The sequence below is a fragment of the Vicugna pacos genome, chromosome 4 (genome assembly GCF_048564905.1).
Source record: "Vicugna pacos chromosome 4, VicPac4, whole genome shotgun sequence".
Lineage (NCBI taxonomy): Eukaryota > Metazoa > Chordata > Mammalia > Artiodactyla > Camelidae > Vicugna > Vicugna pacos.
In genome coordinates, this window is record NC_132990.1 from 73,059,351 (window position 1) to 73,077,958 (window position 18,608).

General features: G+C 56.6%; 1 protein-coding gene across 1 annotated transcript in view; it reads right to left on the reverse strand.

Annotated features, from left to right (window-relative positions):
* EEIG1 (estrogen-induced osteoclastogenesis regulator 1) overlaps positions 1-18,017 on the reverse strand; it is a 34,889-nt gene extending 16,872 nt beyond the window's left edge. The window contains exon 1 of the mRNA XM_006205477.4: positions 16,950-18,017. Within this exon, the coding sequence (XP_006205539.2) occupies positions 16,950-17,365 (416 nt within the window). The 5' untranslated portion in view covers positions 17,366-18,017. The remainder of the gene's footprint in view (positions 1-16,949) is intronic.
* Positions 18,018-18,608: the final 591 nt, after the last annotated feature.

Below are 18,608 nucleotides of genomic sequence, written 5' to 3' on the forward strand. Positions count from 1 at the left end.
CACACCCCTCCACTGGCTCGAGCCCGTCCCAGAGTTGGAAGCAGCTGCTGGAGGCTGAGAAGGAAGTTCACAGTGCTGGGCGTGTAGAAACACCCAGAGGAATTAGGATTAGTGTCTGGGAACAAAAGCTGATATCGAGTTATGGGCCCTCTCTCTTCCCCTTTGTGAGTCTGCCACGGGAACGCTAGCCAGGAAGCCTGACGTCGCTAGCTCATGGCTCCTGCGGGCCTGGCCAGAGAAAGCCACGTGGAGCTCTCCCAAGCTCAGGTAACAGGCAGCTTCCTCTCCCTGCGGGAAGGTGGGCAGGGGCAGGGCTCATGGGATCAGTGCTGGGCCTCCCTCATGTTTCCACAAGGCTCTAAACACACACTATTAAATGCCACCACTCCCACGGGAAGAAGCTCACAGCCGCGCCCTGGCCCACCCCAGGAGGTCACGGCAAGGATAAAACAAACACCTCAGTAGTGGCCATTTCCTGAGGCCCCACTGTGTGCCACCTGGAACTCTTCAGCATCGGAAGTGGGGTGTTATCATGGTCCACTTGACATATGAGGAAAATGAGGCTCACAAAGAACAGAAACTTACCCACAGTCACAGAGCGATGAGGAGCAGAGCATGGTCTTGACTCCAGGTCTATCTGGGACCAGATTCCATGTCACACAGCCAGAATCAGCCCAGTCAGGACTTAACCCTGCAGCTGCCTCCAGGGCTGCTCTGGAGAGAGGGGACTGGGTTCCCTCGGTCGGGTGGTACTGGGCCCCAGGCACCGGGCAGGGATAACGGCAGGGAGATGAACACAGGCTCGGGGGCAGGGATGGGGGCTGTTCATTTTTTAAAAAGGCAAAAATTAAGATGCCAAGCAGGTGGCCATGAGCCCCTGTGTGGAAGCTGGCCAGGCCAGGCTTGAGGAAGTCTCAGGGACTAGATTCACTCAAAAACCTCTTATTAAGCTAGGTGCCAGCGACTGCTGAAGGCAGTAAACAAATACAGCAAACAAAACAGATAGAAATTCCTGCCTTCAAGGGGCTTATAGTCTGGCAGTAGGTAGGAGACAGACAAACTGAGACAAAAACACAGCAGATGGTGGTAAGTGCTCTGGAGGAAAAAGGAACCAAGGAAGGAGGCAGGCAGTGCCTAGGTCAGGGAAGCCAGAGGGAAAGACAGCCAGGCAAGGTGTTGATGAGAAGGCGACATTTGAGCAAAGAGCTGAACGAGGTGAGTGACCCACGCAGATACCTGGGGGAACGGCATTCCAGACATGAGGAACAGTCATTGCAAAGGCCCTGAGGTGGGAATGTCCCTGACATGTTTTAAGAAAGCACAAGGAGGACAGAGGCCAGAAGGCCATTTGGGGAACGACTCCCAGGAAGAGCAGAGGCCCAGTGCAGTGCTGCCAAGAGCCCTGAAGGGTGACTAGGATCCTAACAGCTGAGCATCACCTGACACCCACTGTGAGGGACTGTGGCCCTGGGAGGAGGGACAGGGCCTGCCTTGGCGCCATGGGTCTCTGCATACATTCATTCCCCAGTGATGCGAGGTGCAGTGAGCCGCCTGTCTCAGACAGAGGGAGAGTGTGAAAACTACAAGAAATGAAAAACTATGACGAAAAGTCAAAAATTTGATATTCATTAAAAAAAAAACACAGGACTGTGCATTCCCCACCCCCTGCTCTCCTGATGTCGCTCAGGACAGGCTGAGAACCAAAATGTAAAGATGACAGAAACAAGCCCAGAAAAGACACCATCCAGAACCTGGACTCTGGGCTCCCAAACCGAGCGGCTTGTTCCACCTGCTCAGTGGCAGGAGGAGACAGTGGCCACAGGAAGGAGGGAGCTCAGAGCAGGCCTGGCTAAGGTAGGGTGAGGGACCGCAGGGCCACTGTCTTCGTGTCTATCCAAGAACTGTTTCTGTAATTGAAATCTAAATTGAAAAGTGAGAAAAGGGTGTGAGGTTAGAAGGGCTAGTCAAAAGCAAAAGGGACCTGAACATCCACCTATCTGATTCAAGGCCTGAGCCCACCCTTGCCCTCCAGCAGGACCGGGTGCCCCTTTGGTAAGAGATGAAATGGCCCCGAGCCTCCCTAGCCCAGGGTTTCAGGGCATGAGTCCCCAGCTCCATGCTGCCAGGGACAGGTAATTACAGAGAAGGGGTTTTCAGAGGAGTTTCATTTTTAGCTTTGAAATATACAATTAGACGTCCAAGTCCCTGAGAAGCAGGGAGAGCCCTCTCCACACACCACAGCCCACTTGGTGGCCATCACAGTGGCAGAATTCAGCTATTTCTGAGTGGTCCTGAAATAGAGCAGAGCACCCTACCAGACTGGTGTCCTCAGGGCAGCAGAGCTCCCTCAGAGCTCCCCTGGCCCCAAATCCCAACCACAGCCTCTATTATACACCCACAAAGGCTTACTGTAGGCGCCGGCTCGATGCCAGGCCCACGTGGGTGTGGGGACACAAGGGAGCAGACCTCCTCCAGGAGCCCCCAGCTGAGTGGGGAGACAGACATAACACAAGTGACTGACAAGGAAAGGGAAGGGGCTATGAGAGTGCTGAACAGATGGGGGGCCTGACTTGGCCTGGGGCAGTGATGCCAGAGCTGCGACCTCAGGGCTGTGGTCAGCTGGGTGAAGACCTGGGAGATGGCTCAGGCAGTGGGAACAGCCCAAGAAGACCCAGAAGGAAGGAGGTGGCTCTTAGGAGGAGGCGAGAGAAGGCTGGGGGTGGGGGCAGGATCAGGCTGGTGATCGTAAGGCTGCACATGTGACCGAGAGGCCCATTACAGAGAGCCTGGACTTCATCTGTAAAACGGTGATACTGCCCACCGCATGGGGTTGTCAAGGTGACCCTGTAGTGCTGTGTCCAGCTCCTTTCTCCACTGCTCACCCAGAGGGGCAATGCAAAGAATCCTGCCAGCACGGTGTGTGGGTGGCCATGTCTTCCTAGCATCTGCCCCACCATGTGTCAGGGACCAAGGAAGACAGCCAGCCACCATCCAGGCCCCACACAGATGGGAAGCGCATCGTATCTGTCTGCCACCACTGTTTTTCCAGAGCCCAAGACAGAGCTACACAGAGCTGGTCTCACTCTAAAACACCCTCCTGCCCCCCAGGTTCATCTTTAATTAATCAACAGTAAAACTAGGTCCTGTTCATTGAGCTCATTCTACCGAACACACGTTTTACATACATAACCAACCGAATGCTATCACAATTTGACTATGTACGATTATCATTCCCATTTTACAGAGGAAGAAACGAGGTCCAGAGAGGGGCAGTACAAGCCCAAGCAGAGTTGGACAGAACAACAGGGTGGGATGCTGACCCAAGGCCACACCACCTCTTCCCCATCTCAGTTTCTCTCAAAAGCAGGAGAGCAAGTGGACATCTGGGAGGGGGGAAAGGCTTCTTCCTAGGCCCCCAGCAATTAAAGACTCCTCAAAGGCTGTGAAGGGTGGCAGATCAGGTTGATGTGAGCCACCATCCTCAGCCTCAGATGGAGAAATCTGAGATTCCCAGCAAGAGCCTACCCCAGAGTCTGTGTACCATGGTTCCCTGAGGTTGGCTCTCTGCCATGTCCCTGGCATCTGGACCAAACCAGCATCACTGCCTAGGAAGTACAAGATCCTAGAGCCTTGCACCCCCAGGTATCCATCATGCAGGTGACAATGAGTCAGTGCCATGGCTCCCAGCCACAGGTTGCCCACAGCCCCCAGGCTGCCACACCCACACTGTCCCCATAGACAGAGACCAAACAGGGCCCCAGAGCCAGAGTAAAGGTACAGCACAGCCAGCAGTGGTCTCAGGGAAGGAAGTCGAGAGAAGGGAGCCCAGGGCATCAGTGGGGCAGCCCATGGAAGGGCTCCAGCCTGACCCCACACCCACCCTCAGTACTTCACCTTCCCCCAGCCGCCTGACTGCAAGCACTCGTCTACACATCTGTCTCGTCACCACTGTGTGCCTGGCACAGAGCATGGCCTGGTAGGGCGCAGCTCAATTGTGGCCATCTAGGGGTGGGGGTGACGAAGCCCGGGAGGCTAGAGCTTCTCGGACTCAAGCCAACGTTGAAAAATCCTTGGCTTATCACATGCGAAGATTCCCAGGCCCTTCCAGAACCTCAGACTCTGTTATGCCAGGGTTTCTCAACCTCGGCACTACTGACATTTTAAGCCAATTCTGTTCCGTTTTGTTTTGTTTTCGAGGGTGGGGGGTGTCCTGTGCTTTACAGGATGATTAGCAGTATCCCAACAATAGCACAGCTCTAGCTGTGACAACCAAAAATGTCTCTAGACATTGCCAACTGTCCCCTCAGGGGGCAAAGTCACACCCAGTTGAGAACCAGTGCTGCAGGCCTTGGACTGGGCTGTTTAAACAAGCTGCCAGGTGATTCTGAGGCAAGAGCTGGGCACCCAGGTAAGAGAGGGCATACCCATGAGAACTGTGTAGGACCCCAAGGACATCCCAGCCCCACTGTGCTCCTGGGCCCTGAGAGGGCTGGTCCCCAGATTCCTCCCCATTAGCCCCCATGATAAGATAACCAGTGCAAGGCTCCAGCGCATGAATCCCTCCCCACTGACCCCCCAAGGGCTGCCACCAGGTCCAGCCTGCACCTCCTCAGCCAAGCCAACTCCATGATCTCCTTGTCCTTGGCCGGGTTCCTGGAGGAGCGAGCAGCCACGGTGATGCAATCAAGGTTCCCGGCTGATGAAACCCAGCCCAGGCTGGGAGAGGCGAGAGTCTAATAAGGAAACAATTTAAATCGACAACATCTGCCTGTGCTTCCCTGAAGAGAAGAGAGTACAGCCGCCTGGGGAGGGGCCTCCCGGGGCCCAGGCAAGGGGCTGGAGAGCCTCCATTCCGGCGACGTGGCCAACGTGGCAGCCCAGCAGCATCTGGCTTCTGCCAGGAATTCAGGGCCGCTCACAGGGGAAGCAGCTTGTTGCAGTTCTGACACAGCCAGCCCTTCCTCCTGTGACCCGATGAGGCAGCAAGAAGTTCCTAGAAGTCAAGCCACTCAGGCTTGGTGAGGAAGAGAGTCATCAGGGTCAGGGGTAAGGATTCTGGAGTCAGGTGCATCTGGGTTCAAATCCTGCCTCCGCCACCCAGGTGAATGCACAGGGATGCTATTTCCAATTGATGCAACAGGCCCTCTTGCTTTTATAGCCCAAAAGGAGAGCAGGCTGTTGAAGAGATCCAAAGTAAACTGCTTGCTTTGACCAAGTGCTGGTCCAACCCCATGCACCTGGGTGAAGGTGTCCCCACCAACCAGTGTGGTCCAGTCTGGCTCCTGTTTCCCAAGCACCCTCCCGTGTGCCAGGTGCTGCTCGAGCAGGAACCGTCTGCAGGCACGACCACTACCCACTTCACAGATGAGCAAACTGACACTCAGGGAGTCCACAGGTCTCTCAAGAGGTAAAGGGTAACCTGTAAGCTCAAGCCCTATCTCAGGAGCTCACTCCCACCTGTCCTGCAGGATCGCTGGGAAAATTCACCAAGATACAAAAGCTGTTCTCAGGGGATGGCAGCATCAGTCAATGTACCTGCACTTTACAGGCTGATCCTTCACCACAAGTGTCAACACCAGGGAAGAGGCAGCCTTGAGATCAGTCTTACCCTAAAGAAGGGATGGTCATTAGAAAAGGGTACACGGTCACTGGGGCATGGCACTGGGCCAAACCCTTCAAGACCTGCTAGTACTGGGGACCAAAACTGGTCTATCCAAGGTCAAAGGCAGAAGTGAGAAAATGTTCCTATAAAAGTTCATATATCAGCTTCCTGCCTCCTGAGCATTTCCTACTTATTGGGTGCCAAACTGAGAGCTCCCCCTGCCTGACCTCCCAGAATCCACACCCCAAGCCTGGGAGGTAGGTACCATCATCTTCAAGTCACAGGCAGGGAAACTGAGATTCAGAGCACAGAAGCCACCCACCCCAGGTCTGGCCAGGAGAGGGCCGTGATCCAAACCCACAGCTGTCTGACCTCAGAATCTCAAACTAGGCCCCCCATACCAGAGCTAGGCCAGGCTGGAGGCCCTAGAAATTCAAAGCAGGAAGATACAGCTGGCCTATAGTAGCAACTTTCACTACCCTCAGGACCCATAGAGCTGCAGGGTTGGCTCTGCTCAGGAAGTTTCCTCTCCTGAGCCTCTGACATGCCCAGCAGGACCACTCACAAGTCAAGGGTGCTAGAGGCAGACAGGCTGGGGTTCAAGGCCAGGATCTGCCACCCACTGGACATTTGACCTCTCCGAGCCTTAGTCACTGCCCTACCCTGGCTCACGGGGTTGCTAAGAGGTTTAATGAGAGAACAGGGCCTGGCACATACCCAGAAGGCACTCACGGTAAACGGGGGACATGGCCACTACTATCAGAATTAATTCTGAGACAGATGGTACAGCAGAAAGCCACGCAAGCAAGGCCCCTGATGGAGGCCCTGCTTCCCCACCCAGGACCATGGGTCGGGACATTTCCCCAGAACTTGAACCTGGCAGGGACGTCCTGGGAGGTAGACTGGCAGGTGGCCCAGGCACACTCAGGCCGCTCCTGGCTGACTCACGCCTGGGTGGTGTTTGAATCACGCAAGGAAGGGAAGAAACAGGAGGGAGGGATCCCCATCCCCAGAGCCCGGTTCCTCGAATGGCTGGACTCAAGTGAGTCATAGGGATGTCCCTGTCCTCTGAGCCCCTACCCAAGCCCATAGCCTTTCCTGAAAGCACCCTCCCCACAACTACTGCAGGCAAGTTACTTCCTCTTCTGGGCCTGGGTCTTAGGTATAGTGGAAACAGAAGGAAGCTTCTATGTTGCAAAGCACAGAGGACCTAGAGGTAGGACCTTTATTTCCTTCACTGTTGCTTGCCGAGTCCTAAGGATGGCTGGCACCTGGCACATGGGAGGTGCTCAGTAAGTCTCTGATGACTGAATGAGTGACCTTCATAGCCCTGCTCCCAACAAGAGCTACCAATGACCTTCTTGTGCTGATATTTCCACCTCCAGTAAAGGGGTCTCCCAGCTCTGGTCAGGTCATGTCTTCTGGCTCCCTGCCATCATCCAGGGGTCAGAGGTCATCACCATCTCTGGATCTGCCCCCAGGTGTTCCCACTGCTCCACATAGCACTCCCCATGGCTACCTGGACTTCTGAGGTGACCAGTGAATAATCATGGGCCACTCAGCCATAGTCACATCCTCTCACAAAACCAGCACAGACTCAGACCTGTCTTTTCAGCCATCTTCAGGAGCTCTCGGAGATTCCAAACATAGGACAAAGGCCTCAGGGTCAGGTGGGACCAGAAAGCCCTGACTCACCAATCTCTACCTCCTCCCCAGACACCTGATTCTCCTGCACACTCACGGACTGACTCTAGGCCACTTGCTGCCCCTGTCATCTACTTACTCCACACACATTAACTGACCACTTACTACAAGCCAGGCCTGAGTGGGACACTGGAGATACATCTATAACAAGCCTGGGCCTCGATCAGCCTGCATCCAAAATGGGAATGGCCGTTCTCATCCAGGTCCATGTGATTCCTCTTTAGCCGACAGGAAACTTTCAGGAGGTGCTGGAGGACTGGGTCAGGCCTTCTCTTGCATTCAAGGTGAGTACTCAAAGGACCATCCCCAAAGGGAGTGGTCAGGGCCGGAGCAGGTAAGAGAGCCCAGTGCCTCCTCTCCTGCTGTGCTCAGCACTTCTCAGTGAGCTGATGTATCTTAATGGTCTCCTTCCAGTTCATGGACCCCAGGTCAGGGAACATGGCTGTCTTGGTCCTTGCACAGGGCCAGGGCAGCAGCCTGGCTCCAATCACAAATGTTTGCTAAATGGGTGAACCACAGGAAGAGACAGGAAAAACAAGGGAAGAGAGGGAGGAATGTGGACCTTTCCTTCCTGCTCCACCCGTGGATCCCCTCCAATAATTGCCCTGGATTAACACCAACTACGGCCAGCCTTTCCTGAGTGCTTATTCTGTGCAGGGGGCTAACCCACTTAATCCAAGCACCAAAAAGGAGCTCATCAACCCATTTCACAGCATAGGAAAGCAAGGCTCAGAGAGATCCCGTGGTCTGGCAGCCTCGGGAGCCTGCCTGCCCTCCCTCTAAACTGCAAAGCCCCACACCCAGCACCCCTGCCGGGTTTGAAAGAAGCAGAAGGAAAATCCCCAGCCAGAAGACTGTTGGCAGTTGCCAAGATGAGCTATGGCTCATGAACAGCGATGCTTATCAGGTCGGGATGGTTCGGGCTGCCCCGCCAAAAAGACCCTGTAAAGACCTGAGCACCTCCTCCAGGCTTCCAGTGCCCAGCACCACCAAAAGTGTGGGGCATCTCAAGGCCGCTTCTCAGAGACACGTGCACACATCAGTGCACAGCTGGCAGACTCTCAGTACATCCTGTGAAACCAGCCCCCTCAAAGCAGGACTTAACAGGTCCCGGAAGTCCCCTCCAGACATGACCGCCACCCCAACAAAGACAACATCATCCTGATTTGCATCAGGATGGGTTTTGTTTTTAATCAAAATGCTTTTGAACTTTATGTAGATGGCATCACACAGCATGCTCTTGTGTCTGGCTTCCTTCCCTCAACATTGTTTGTGACACCGTCCTTGTTGTGAATAGCAACGGCTGCTGCGTAGTAGGCTCGAGTTTTGTTTTTAATCTTTGCATGATGACAGAGGTGGGAAACCACTCCTCTCAGCTGACAGCCACCTCCCCTTCTGCAACCTGGAGTCCCAAGTGGTCAATTCCACGGCTGCCCTTGGTGGTTCTGATTCTGATTCACATCCTCCTGTGGATCCCTGCCCAGGTAAGTCCAAGCCCCTCCCCATGGCCTCCCCCAACTCCAAGCCCCAGGCCACCGGCTCTTCCCTGCCCAGCACTCTTGCCCTGGTTGCTCTTCTCCCACCACCTGCTAACCTACTCACCCCTAGGACCAAATCCAGCATGGTTTCCTGGAGAGGGGCACTACGGGGGGCAGGGCTGTATCCCCAGGAAGCAGCATGGGGCCACACACACACAAGGTGCTCAGAAAATTGTCCCCGAGGATCTGGGGGATGGGGAAGTCGCAGGTGTGCTGCCCCCACATGTCTGCAGTCTGGCTGCTCTCAGAGAGGAAGTGGTGGGAAGTGAGGGCACCTTGCATGTGAAAAGGACCCAGACTTCTGCCTTCTCCAGCACCCATCTCAGCACTGGACTGTGTGCCTCCTCCACTCAGTAGGTTTAGTGTGGTTTCAGCTACCAGGTGCATGGTCCTGTGCTGAGCAGGTAGCCCTGATCTAGGTAGCCCTCCCACCCCCACATGAGCACCCTCATCCCATTTGATAGGGGAGGAAGCTACAAGGACAAGGCTATTGGCCATGGTCACAGAGACAGTGAGTAGCTGCCAAGGTCCCACTGCAGAGCCCAGGGCAGGGACCAGCCTCTGCCTCCTCCCCATCCCCCAAGGAGCAACCCTACTCCTTACAGAGGATCCACCCAATACACCCCATCAGTGCCCTCAGTTGCCTCTTAATCACAGCCTCTGAGCCCATGGCAGTGCCCAGCTGCCCAGTATGCAGGCAAGGGCTGCTCCTGACACACGCTGATACCTCCAGCACCATGGTGGGGAGGGGCTGGACCCAAGCAGCTGGTGGTGGCCAGCACACGGTCCAGCACTATCAGCGCCCACACTGGTTCAAGGCCAAGGGGGAAAAGTCCCAGCCCTGCGCCAGTGCCAACCCATGGCAGGAAGCCCGAGGACTTAAATGCAACAGAGGCCGCTCCTGCCCACAATCTGGGGCAGGAGCCGGGCCTCACATCCACCAAGGGCCTCTGGCTTTCTCCCCTTCCCTCTCATCCCCCAACAGAGTCTGCCCTCCACCTTATGTGGGGAACTGTCTTCTGCCTCCCAGTGTGGGTCCCAGAGCTGGCTGTGCAGAGGCCCTTTCCCACAGGCAGAAGCCCCCCACACCCAGAGGAGCACTCCAGCTCTCACTGGCTCAGAGCCAAGCACCCAAGACCAGGCAGGTTTAAGACAACAGGGGCAAGGAAGTAAACAGACCCCACTGGGGACCCTAAGCTCCAGCGTGAGGCCCAGCTCCTCAGGCACTAGGTGTGCTCCTCACCTGCTCCCACCCCTCTGGCAGTATCCTCTCCCCACAGCACCCCTAGGATCATGAGACAGAGACGGCACCCCAGTCAGTTCTGGCCCACAGGGAAGTTCCAGCTGCCACGGAGGGGCAACCAAGGTGCGCCATCCAGCCCACCGCCCTGACTCAGCCAGGGACGGGAGGACGGACGACAGCGTGCACAAGGCCTCTACCAAGTGCCCCGAGCCTAGCTGGATGTCTGACAGGCATTACCTCACTGCGTCCTCCAACAACACGGCGAGGCAGGCACCAGCAGCCCCACTTGGTAGAGGGGGCCGCTGAGGCTTAGGGTCTAAGTACCTTGCCCAAGGTTATACGGGCAACAAGAGGCAGAGAAGGATGAAAATGTCCTCCTGTGAGGGGCAAGGCACCAGCCTGACCAAACAGGCAGCAAGTCCTCCACTGGGGCTTCTTCCTCCCAACTGCGGGCTGGCCCTTCCCAGTCGACATCTGGGCAGCGTGGGGGCGGGTGGTTCCAGGCTCGCATCTGAGAGCTGTTCCAAGCCCAGGGCACCAAAAAGAGGCTCAGAGACCAAGGGTTTGCAACAACAGCAGACATCAAGGCCGGGCACAGGCTAAGCAGCTTCAGGCCTCACCAAGGCCACCAATGAATGGCACAGTGTGACCTCATGGAGAGCCAGAAGGTCCAGGGATGACAGACCTCAGGTCATGGAGCATATCTGGGGCTCTAAGAGCAGGTCTGGTATCCCCAGAACCCAAAATGTGGCAGGCAAGGTAAAGAATGAAGAGAGACACTCCTCGCTCTCACCCCACACTAGTTCCAGGTCTCCTTCTAAGCAATCTGATGTCTCTCCCCTGCTCAAACATTTCTGTGGCTGTCTGATGAGATGAGGATAAATCTATACTGGTTGCCACGAGTGTTACACTGCTCATCTCCACAGAAGGTGAGTGACTGTGGGGTCACCACATGGCGGTCACCAGAGTCCACACACCGAGTCCCCAGGCTCCTGAGGCCTGTGAGCAGACATGCTGGCAACTGTCACAAGGTCCAGGCAGAGCTTCTGAACCCCAGTCAGAACTTCCAGGTATTGAAGAAGCAGAGTTCAAAGGCACTCAGGTCCCTCAGACACACAGTGTGGTTACTGTAAAGAACCCCTGGCCAGAGTGGCTCCCAGGACAGAGCTCAGAGTGAGGCACAGGCCTCGGGGAACAGCCCTGGCTCCACAGTGCCAGATCACCTCAGGTCAGGGCTCTGCCACTGCCGGGCTGGCAGGCAGGAGGCAGGAGTTGCCAGGGTGGCACCTGCCAATAGTGTGGCCAGCTGGCAGCAAAGGCCAAGTCCAAGGAGCAGATACCAAGACCAGGCACAAGCTGGGCAGCTTCAGGCCTCACCAAGGGCACCAACAGCAGAGTGTGACCCCGAGGGAGCCCGCAGCTGGCCTGGTGCCACAGCCAGGCTGCCAGCAAGACACTTCTCCACAAGCACCCACCTCCTCAGGCCCCAGCCTGTGCACAGAAGGAGCTCCAGGGATCAAGATGGCTCAAGTAAACAAGGGAAGCAGGCTGCAGTCAGGGATCCACGGGCACGCAGTGGAGTCAGGAGAAGCCCAGAGCAGGCAGCCCATGGAGGAGGCAGCTGCAAAACCTCTCAGGCCAAATGCTTCCAAGTGGCACTCTTGCCAGATTCAGATTTTCTGATTTAAAAGAAACCCAAAGTCTGGATTTTTATGCTGTCAAATACTCTTAGAGCACTGTATAGGGCAACAAAACTCTAGCCACATCTGGCCACTATGTGCTCTCTGAACTTCCATCTTCCAGCACCTACTGAGTGCAAGGTGTGGTGCCAGGCTACACTACTAGTCAGGCAAGGCCCCCTTGAGTCTTCTCCACCCAGCAGCCAAAAGCCATCATCCTAATCGGCAAACCAGGTGCACTGCTCCCCAACCCCTTGGCTGAACCCCCAAAGCCAGGAAGGGTCCAGCCCAGCCATCTCCATATTCATCTACTCCAGCCCCTTGCTCCTACTCTCCACACCCCAACCACGCCAGCCCCTTGCCTAGACCACCGACCAAGTGCATTCCAGTCAGGGGGCTATACCAAAAAGGCTCCCAACCTCTCTCCAGTCCAATCCCCTTCGCCCCTCAAGTCTCCTGTGAAGGGTCACCTCCTTGGTGAAGCCCTCCGCATCACAGAGATGTGCCCCGTCATGAGAGCATGCGTTCCATGAGGGCAAGGACCATCCAGTCTGGGGCAGGGGCCCACCTGAAATCTGTCAAACAAATGGACAGACGACTGGATGGAAATGCCTCCTCAGTCGGTCCTGGGGAGGACCCGTCCCAGATCTGCCTGGCTCTGATGTCTCCGTGATGCCCTCAGGAACACTGTCCCCAGCATGGGGAGCTCCATGGGAGAAGGGCTGTCTGGTCCCAGTCACCTCTGAAAGCCCAGCACAAGCAGGGTGATCGGCAAATGTGGAACAGGGCCACGTGCCTGCTAGCCTCCTCCTCCCTCTTTGGCTCTCAGGCTCCAGGGCTCCTGCTCTATGAAGGGAAGTGGGTGCCCTGCTGCCTCAGGTCCCACTGCACCTCCATATCCTTGGCCTCCTTGGGCCCAAGAGATAGAACCGTGAGTTCATCTCCACACCAGCTCTCCCCCCACATTAAGATGTGCGTGAGAGCATGCCCCGAAGGGTAGCAGATTCAAGTGGCGTCTGCAGATTTTTCCAAGGAGGGAGGGCTAGGGCCTCGGGGAAGCAGAGGACTGGCCAAGCCTGTGGTGAGTGTGCAAAGACCTGGCCTTCCTGGGCCTGAACACAGGGCCTCCAGCTGCAGAGCTGATCTGTCCAAGGCCTTCTTCATGCCCCCAAAATCCCAAACGTCCCTTGGAGGCCTCCCATCCCAGCAGGCTCAAGGCCAGGCCCACAGAGGGAAGGCAGTACCTGCACTGTGAGCAGATGTGCCTTCTTTCAACAGGTTGCCTAAATAAAAATCTCACTAAAGAAACAACTGAGGAGTCAAAGATGCCAAAGAAGAAAGGATGGGGTTGGAGCCTCCCCACGTCATACAGTCTGCTTCTTGGACAGCCTGGCACCCAAGTCCAGAGCAGTAAGAGCCCCTGGAGGGGTCCTCTTCTCTTTCTGGCCCAGTCTGCCCCTTCATGCAAAGAGGGGTACTAAAGCACAGTGGACAGAGGTCAGGGCCAACCAAAGTCCACCCAGCTATGCCATTAGCTCCTCCTATGAAGTGACCCTAAACAAGTGACTTTTCTGCCCGCAGCTTCAGTTTCCCCATCTACTGGTCAAGGAGGCATGCTCTGCCTGTCTCCTCCAGAGAGGACTTGCTGTAAGGTAAATCAATGCCTCCCGCCCGCTCCCTCCCACCACTAGCCACGTGCATGAGGCAGGCCACAGGACCAGTGCCAGCTGGGCACAGAGACCTCTCAGAATGTTTGGGATTCCTCCTGCCTGAAAGACAGATTGGCTCAAGGCTGGAAGTCTGCGCCCAGCCTGCCCTGGGGAGACCACAGCCTAGCCCCACTGCTTCCCAACTCACCAGACTTGGCTGGGACCTCTGCATCACTCCCGGGACCCCTGGGAAAGCATCCCAGATGCCATCTGCTTGGAAGGTCTGTGGGCAGGGACTTGGCAAAAGCCCATTGTGCCCTAGTGCCAGCCCGTGCCTGGCTCCAAGTCCACAGCAGTGACTTCAGCCCCATCTCCTCCTATGGCCCTGAAGCCCCTTTTCCTCAGATCTCATAGGATCTAGACCAGTGCCCTGAAATGATCCAAATCTGGATTTTGTTGTACTACCGAACCCACTAAAAGGAAACTCCCTCAAAGGTCCAGGGACATTACCTGGGGCTGTAGCTGCTGCTTCTAGCCCCCTGACAACAAAGGAGCAAGACCTGCCTAAATTTAAATCACAACTCTGCATTCCCTAGCTGAGTGACATGGGTCCATCACTTTAGTTCTCTTGACCCCAGTTTCCTCATCAGCTCACAGGGTGGTTCAAAGACTCAACTGATCACACATTTAAGGCATTCGGCAGATCCCTGGCATCTAGGAGTGCACAATTAAAGGCAGTTTAAACTCTGATGATAAAACAGTTATTTTCCCAATTCCACTTCCAGTCAGGTGACCTTCCCAGACCTGGTGCCTCTCTGGATGGCAGAGTGCCTCTCTGCCTGGGCCACAGTATATACATTATCTACTCCCCGTCACAAATTTGCAGACGTACATCTGCAAAACACTCAGCATGGCACCTGCATATAGCACAGGCCCTCAGACACGGTAGCTGTGAGGATTATGGTTCCATAAGGAGGCCTCAGAAAGATGAGGCTGGGGAGCAGTGCAACGTACCACCTGTTCTACCTGCTCAAATTGGGTCAGGCTGGAGCTGTGTACCCAGCTGTTGCCATGGCACCCAACACACAGGGAAACAATCCAGCAAGGAGGGTGGGTGCTGCAGAAGCCAAGCCTCACCCTGCTTTGCTCAGACACCACCCATGCTACCACCGCCACCACTCTCTGGGTCATGTTAGGGGTCTCCGGAGGTACGGGCAGTATGCTACTGGATCTGGGCCCAGCATCTAAGCAGGTCTTATCACCCCTGACCCCACCCCAACTCCAAAACAATAGGGCCTTGGCTCTCTGGAGGGGTGGGCTGTGAAAAGGGGCTCCCAGGCTGCAGATCAGGGTGTGGGGGATAGGAATGGAGGAGGTGGAAACCCAGAAACCCCCATCTCCTCAGATCTTCTCTCCTCATCTCACTCAGCTTTTATCCATGATAAGGGTTGAGAAAGGCTGTTTAGGCTCAGCAGGGTTCAGGGAATCCATTACCCCTTGCCAAGAGGGAAGAAGGGGAGAGAGAGGTGAAATCCAGACGCTGTGGGCTAAGACCTGGAACTTTCCAGACTTTCCCAGATGAGGGAGCAGATTTAGGGCAATGGAAAGCCTAACAGGCGGGGTGACAGTGGCCCCAGGGCCTGGGACGACAACTTATGGTTGAATACCAATTCCTCAATAGGATCCAAGATCCCGCCCCCGACCCTGAGTGCACATGTAGGCCGCCTGCTGACTCCAGCTGGCCCCACCAAGACCTAGGAGGGGCTGGGGCCTGGGCTCCTCTGCTATAGTAACCACAGCTGCTGCAACAATTTGCCTGGGCCAGGCATGATATATACATTATCCACTCCCCTTCACAACTCTAGGGTGGGTGTGATTTCTCCCACTTCACAGAAGCAGCTAAGGCTCAAAGGAGAACAGGGTAGTGGTTAAAAGCACATCCTGAATTTGAATCCCTGCTCCGCCGTATTAACTCAGGCAAATCACTCCCTCTGAGCCTCAGTATCCACCTCTATAAAATGGGGATAATAATTTTACAGGCCTCCCCCAACCTCCACTCCACTCCATGGCATGGTCAAGGGGTTAAGTGAGAGCTGCTAGTAAAACAGAGTGTACAGCACCAATAGCTGGTTCCTGGAATCAGAGAGGTTAGGTAACTTGCCCTAGGTCACCCAGCCAGTAAGCAGCCGACCCCAGGTCCTAGCTCTGAGTACAGCCATTTCCCAGAAACCTTGGGCTGCTCTGTGGGTGGCCGCAGGATCACAGGCTTCCCAGGCAATGAGGACAGCCCCCACCCCCAAAGCAAAGGGCAGCCCTTCTCTGAATTCCTCAGATAAGCAGCTCCCAGCCTAAGAGGCCCAAGTGCACAGAAAAGGTACCCCGCCCTGTCCCACACGGGGGATTCCTAAATCTGGGTTAGGCTGTATGGCTCCTCTCCCTCCTCCCAGCAGAACATTCGACCACCAGATTTATCTAACAGGTTTCCAAAAAGGCCAAGTTCAGTTGACAACTGCCTCCTGCAAGCCACTTCCTCTCTCTGGGCCTCAGTTTCTCCATCTGTAACAGGCACCTCCATTTCAGAATCATGAGGCAGCCTCTGCTAACTGGGCCTGCAAGGAGGCCTGAGGAGCAAAGGGACAGACCAGGAAATAGAACCAGCTGGTCCCAGGCACTGGGCCAGGCCCTCCACCGCATTCTATATGCTGAAACTTCTTCACAATTCTAACAGAGATCTGTCTTGGGCCCAGAAAGTGGCAAGCTAGGACTCAAACTCCCATCTGCCAGACTCCAAGGTAGTCTCCTGGGCAGGCCAGTACTGTGTGACCCATGGTGGGCCCAGTCAGTGGGCACAGCTTGGGAACTCAGTCGCCCTCAACAATGAGATGGGCAGCTGGACCTGCAGGACAGGGAAGAACACACAACCCAACTTGACCAAACCCCTTTCTTTTAGAGGGCAGCAGCCTCCTTGACAAGGGCATTTGCAATGCAAAGCAGCCCAGCTTCAGCTAGAAGAGGACAGTCACTCAGAGGGGGCTGGGCAGGCCAAAATCCAGCCACCACCCTCCAGTCAGACCAGGAGTGCCTGGGGCAGGACATTCTCAGGTGCCAGAGAGTGCCAGGGAATCTGAGGCTGGCCCGGGCTCTAAATCATATGACAGCCCAAGTGGCCAGCTAGTTGCAAGGTGGCCTGGAACACTCCTCCTCTTCTCAGCCCTTCAGGGCACAAATCCCACTGGGCTCTTTGTGCCGAGTCTGCAAACGGGGCCTACCATGGGCTGTGTGCAAGGCCCCAAGACGGAGCTTAAAGGACAGACCACCAGTTATCTGGCTGGTCACCTGCAGACAGGGGCCCTGCACACTGCTAATTTCCTCAGGCCCAAACCTCCCAGATCACTCAGTCCAGCCTTGTGCAAACCTGCCCCAGACATAATCTCCAGGACTCTCTGGGCCCCAGGGGCAATTCCACACTCACCAAGTGGCTAGATCTCACTCATCATCCCCCTCCCCTGCAGGCACGACTGCCCCAGCTCCTACCTTGACGACAAGCTGACAAAATCTCCGCCATCCAGCAGCCGGACCTTGCAGAAGAGGACCCCGTTCACGAAGGGGACCGCAGTCAGTTCCTCCAGGGTGAAAGTGGTTTGGAATTTGAATTTCTTCTTCTTCATCAAGAAAGCCATGAGCGAGTTCCCTGAGTCTGAAGCCCCGAAGGCCAAAAAAAGGAGGGGGAGCCAGAAATCCCCAGGATTCCTTTCCCTACACCACACCCCCTCCTCAAAACACCAGAGCCGGATCCCGCCCAGATGGTGGCTGAGGCAGCAGAGCGGTGGGGAATCTGAGTCCGGAGGGTCCAAGTCTGAATGACCAGTCCAGTTCGCAAGGCGGCTGGCTTCACCCTCGGAGAGCTGGGGCTTGTAGGGGTTCGGAGTGGCCGGGGGCTTCACCGGCATGTAAACACTGGGGCATGGCCCAGGAGTCAAGGGCAGGGGTGGCGGGCGGCGCGCGAGCGGCCGCGCTGGCTGACAGCATCCCGAGCCGCGGTCTCCGGGAAGCTCACGCCCCGCGACCGCGCGCGGCGGGGACACCGGTGAGACTGAAGGCGACGGGCAGACCCGTGAGACCGAGGGCGGCCCCGCCCCCGCCCCGCAGGCGGCCGGGGGAGGTGCCCACGCCGCGCCCACGCTCCCGCACCTGGGTGCCAGGCAGCCCGCGTAGGTGAGTCCAGGGAGGCTGAAGGCACCCACAGAAGGCGGCTGGGAGCTCTGGGGGCCTCTCTGGGAGGCGCGTCAGGGACGCTCCGGGATGGGAACGTCCGGCCGCGGACCCCTCCTGGCGGCCCCAGGCCGGGCTCCAGGCAGCAGGGGCGCCGCCTCCTCCTCGGTCCTGGGTCCCGTGCGGCGGGCCCCGGCGGAGCTGAGGCGCCTTTCCGGCCGGCCGGTGGCGCCCGCCTCACCCGCCGCCTCTGCCCAGCACCCCACGAGAAGCAGCGCCGCCGCCCGCGCTGCCGACGCCGCCGCCCGAGCCCCACGCTGCGCGGCGCCCCTCCGAGAATGCTGAGGCCCAGCACCGCCACCCGCCGAGCCGCCGCCGAGCGCGGGAGGGGCGGGGCGCCGGCGGCCCAGCCCGCCCACGATTGGGCTGCCCGGTGTAGCGGGCGCGGGGCAGGATTGGTGGGCGGCGGCGTGGGGCGGGACTCGCCGGAGCCGAGACTGTTCGGGGCTCTCTGATTGGTGCACCGGCTGCTTAGGCCCGCCTTCTCAGTAGGGGCGGAGCAGAGGGAAAAGAAGAGGGGCCCCGAGAAGGCAGTGGGAGGTCGCGGGGCGGGAATCCGCGGCAGGCAGGCAAGCAAGGAGGAGGGTGCGAGCAGAAGAAAAAGGAGGAACAATGAAGAGAAAGAACCAATATGAGCACTATGGCTGAAGTGGCCCTCCACCTCCTAGACTTGAATTCTTTGACTACCCCGGAAGGTAGCGAGTCTTATTTTTCAGAAAACACACTCAAAGAGGTGGCCGGAACTAGACTGAGCAGGTCTTTGGCTCCGAATCTCTAGTTCTCAACACTGAGGAGGAAAGTGTCTGCAAAGGCTTAGCCAAGGGGGTGAATAGAAGCAGTTCATCATGCAACCTGTGATAAAATCAGCTTCTCCCGTCCCAAACTGCTAAGTCTTTTGTTGTCAGTTAGCCTCTTACCTAA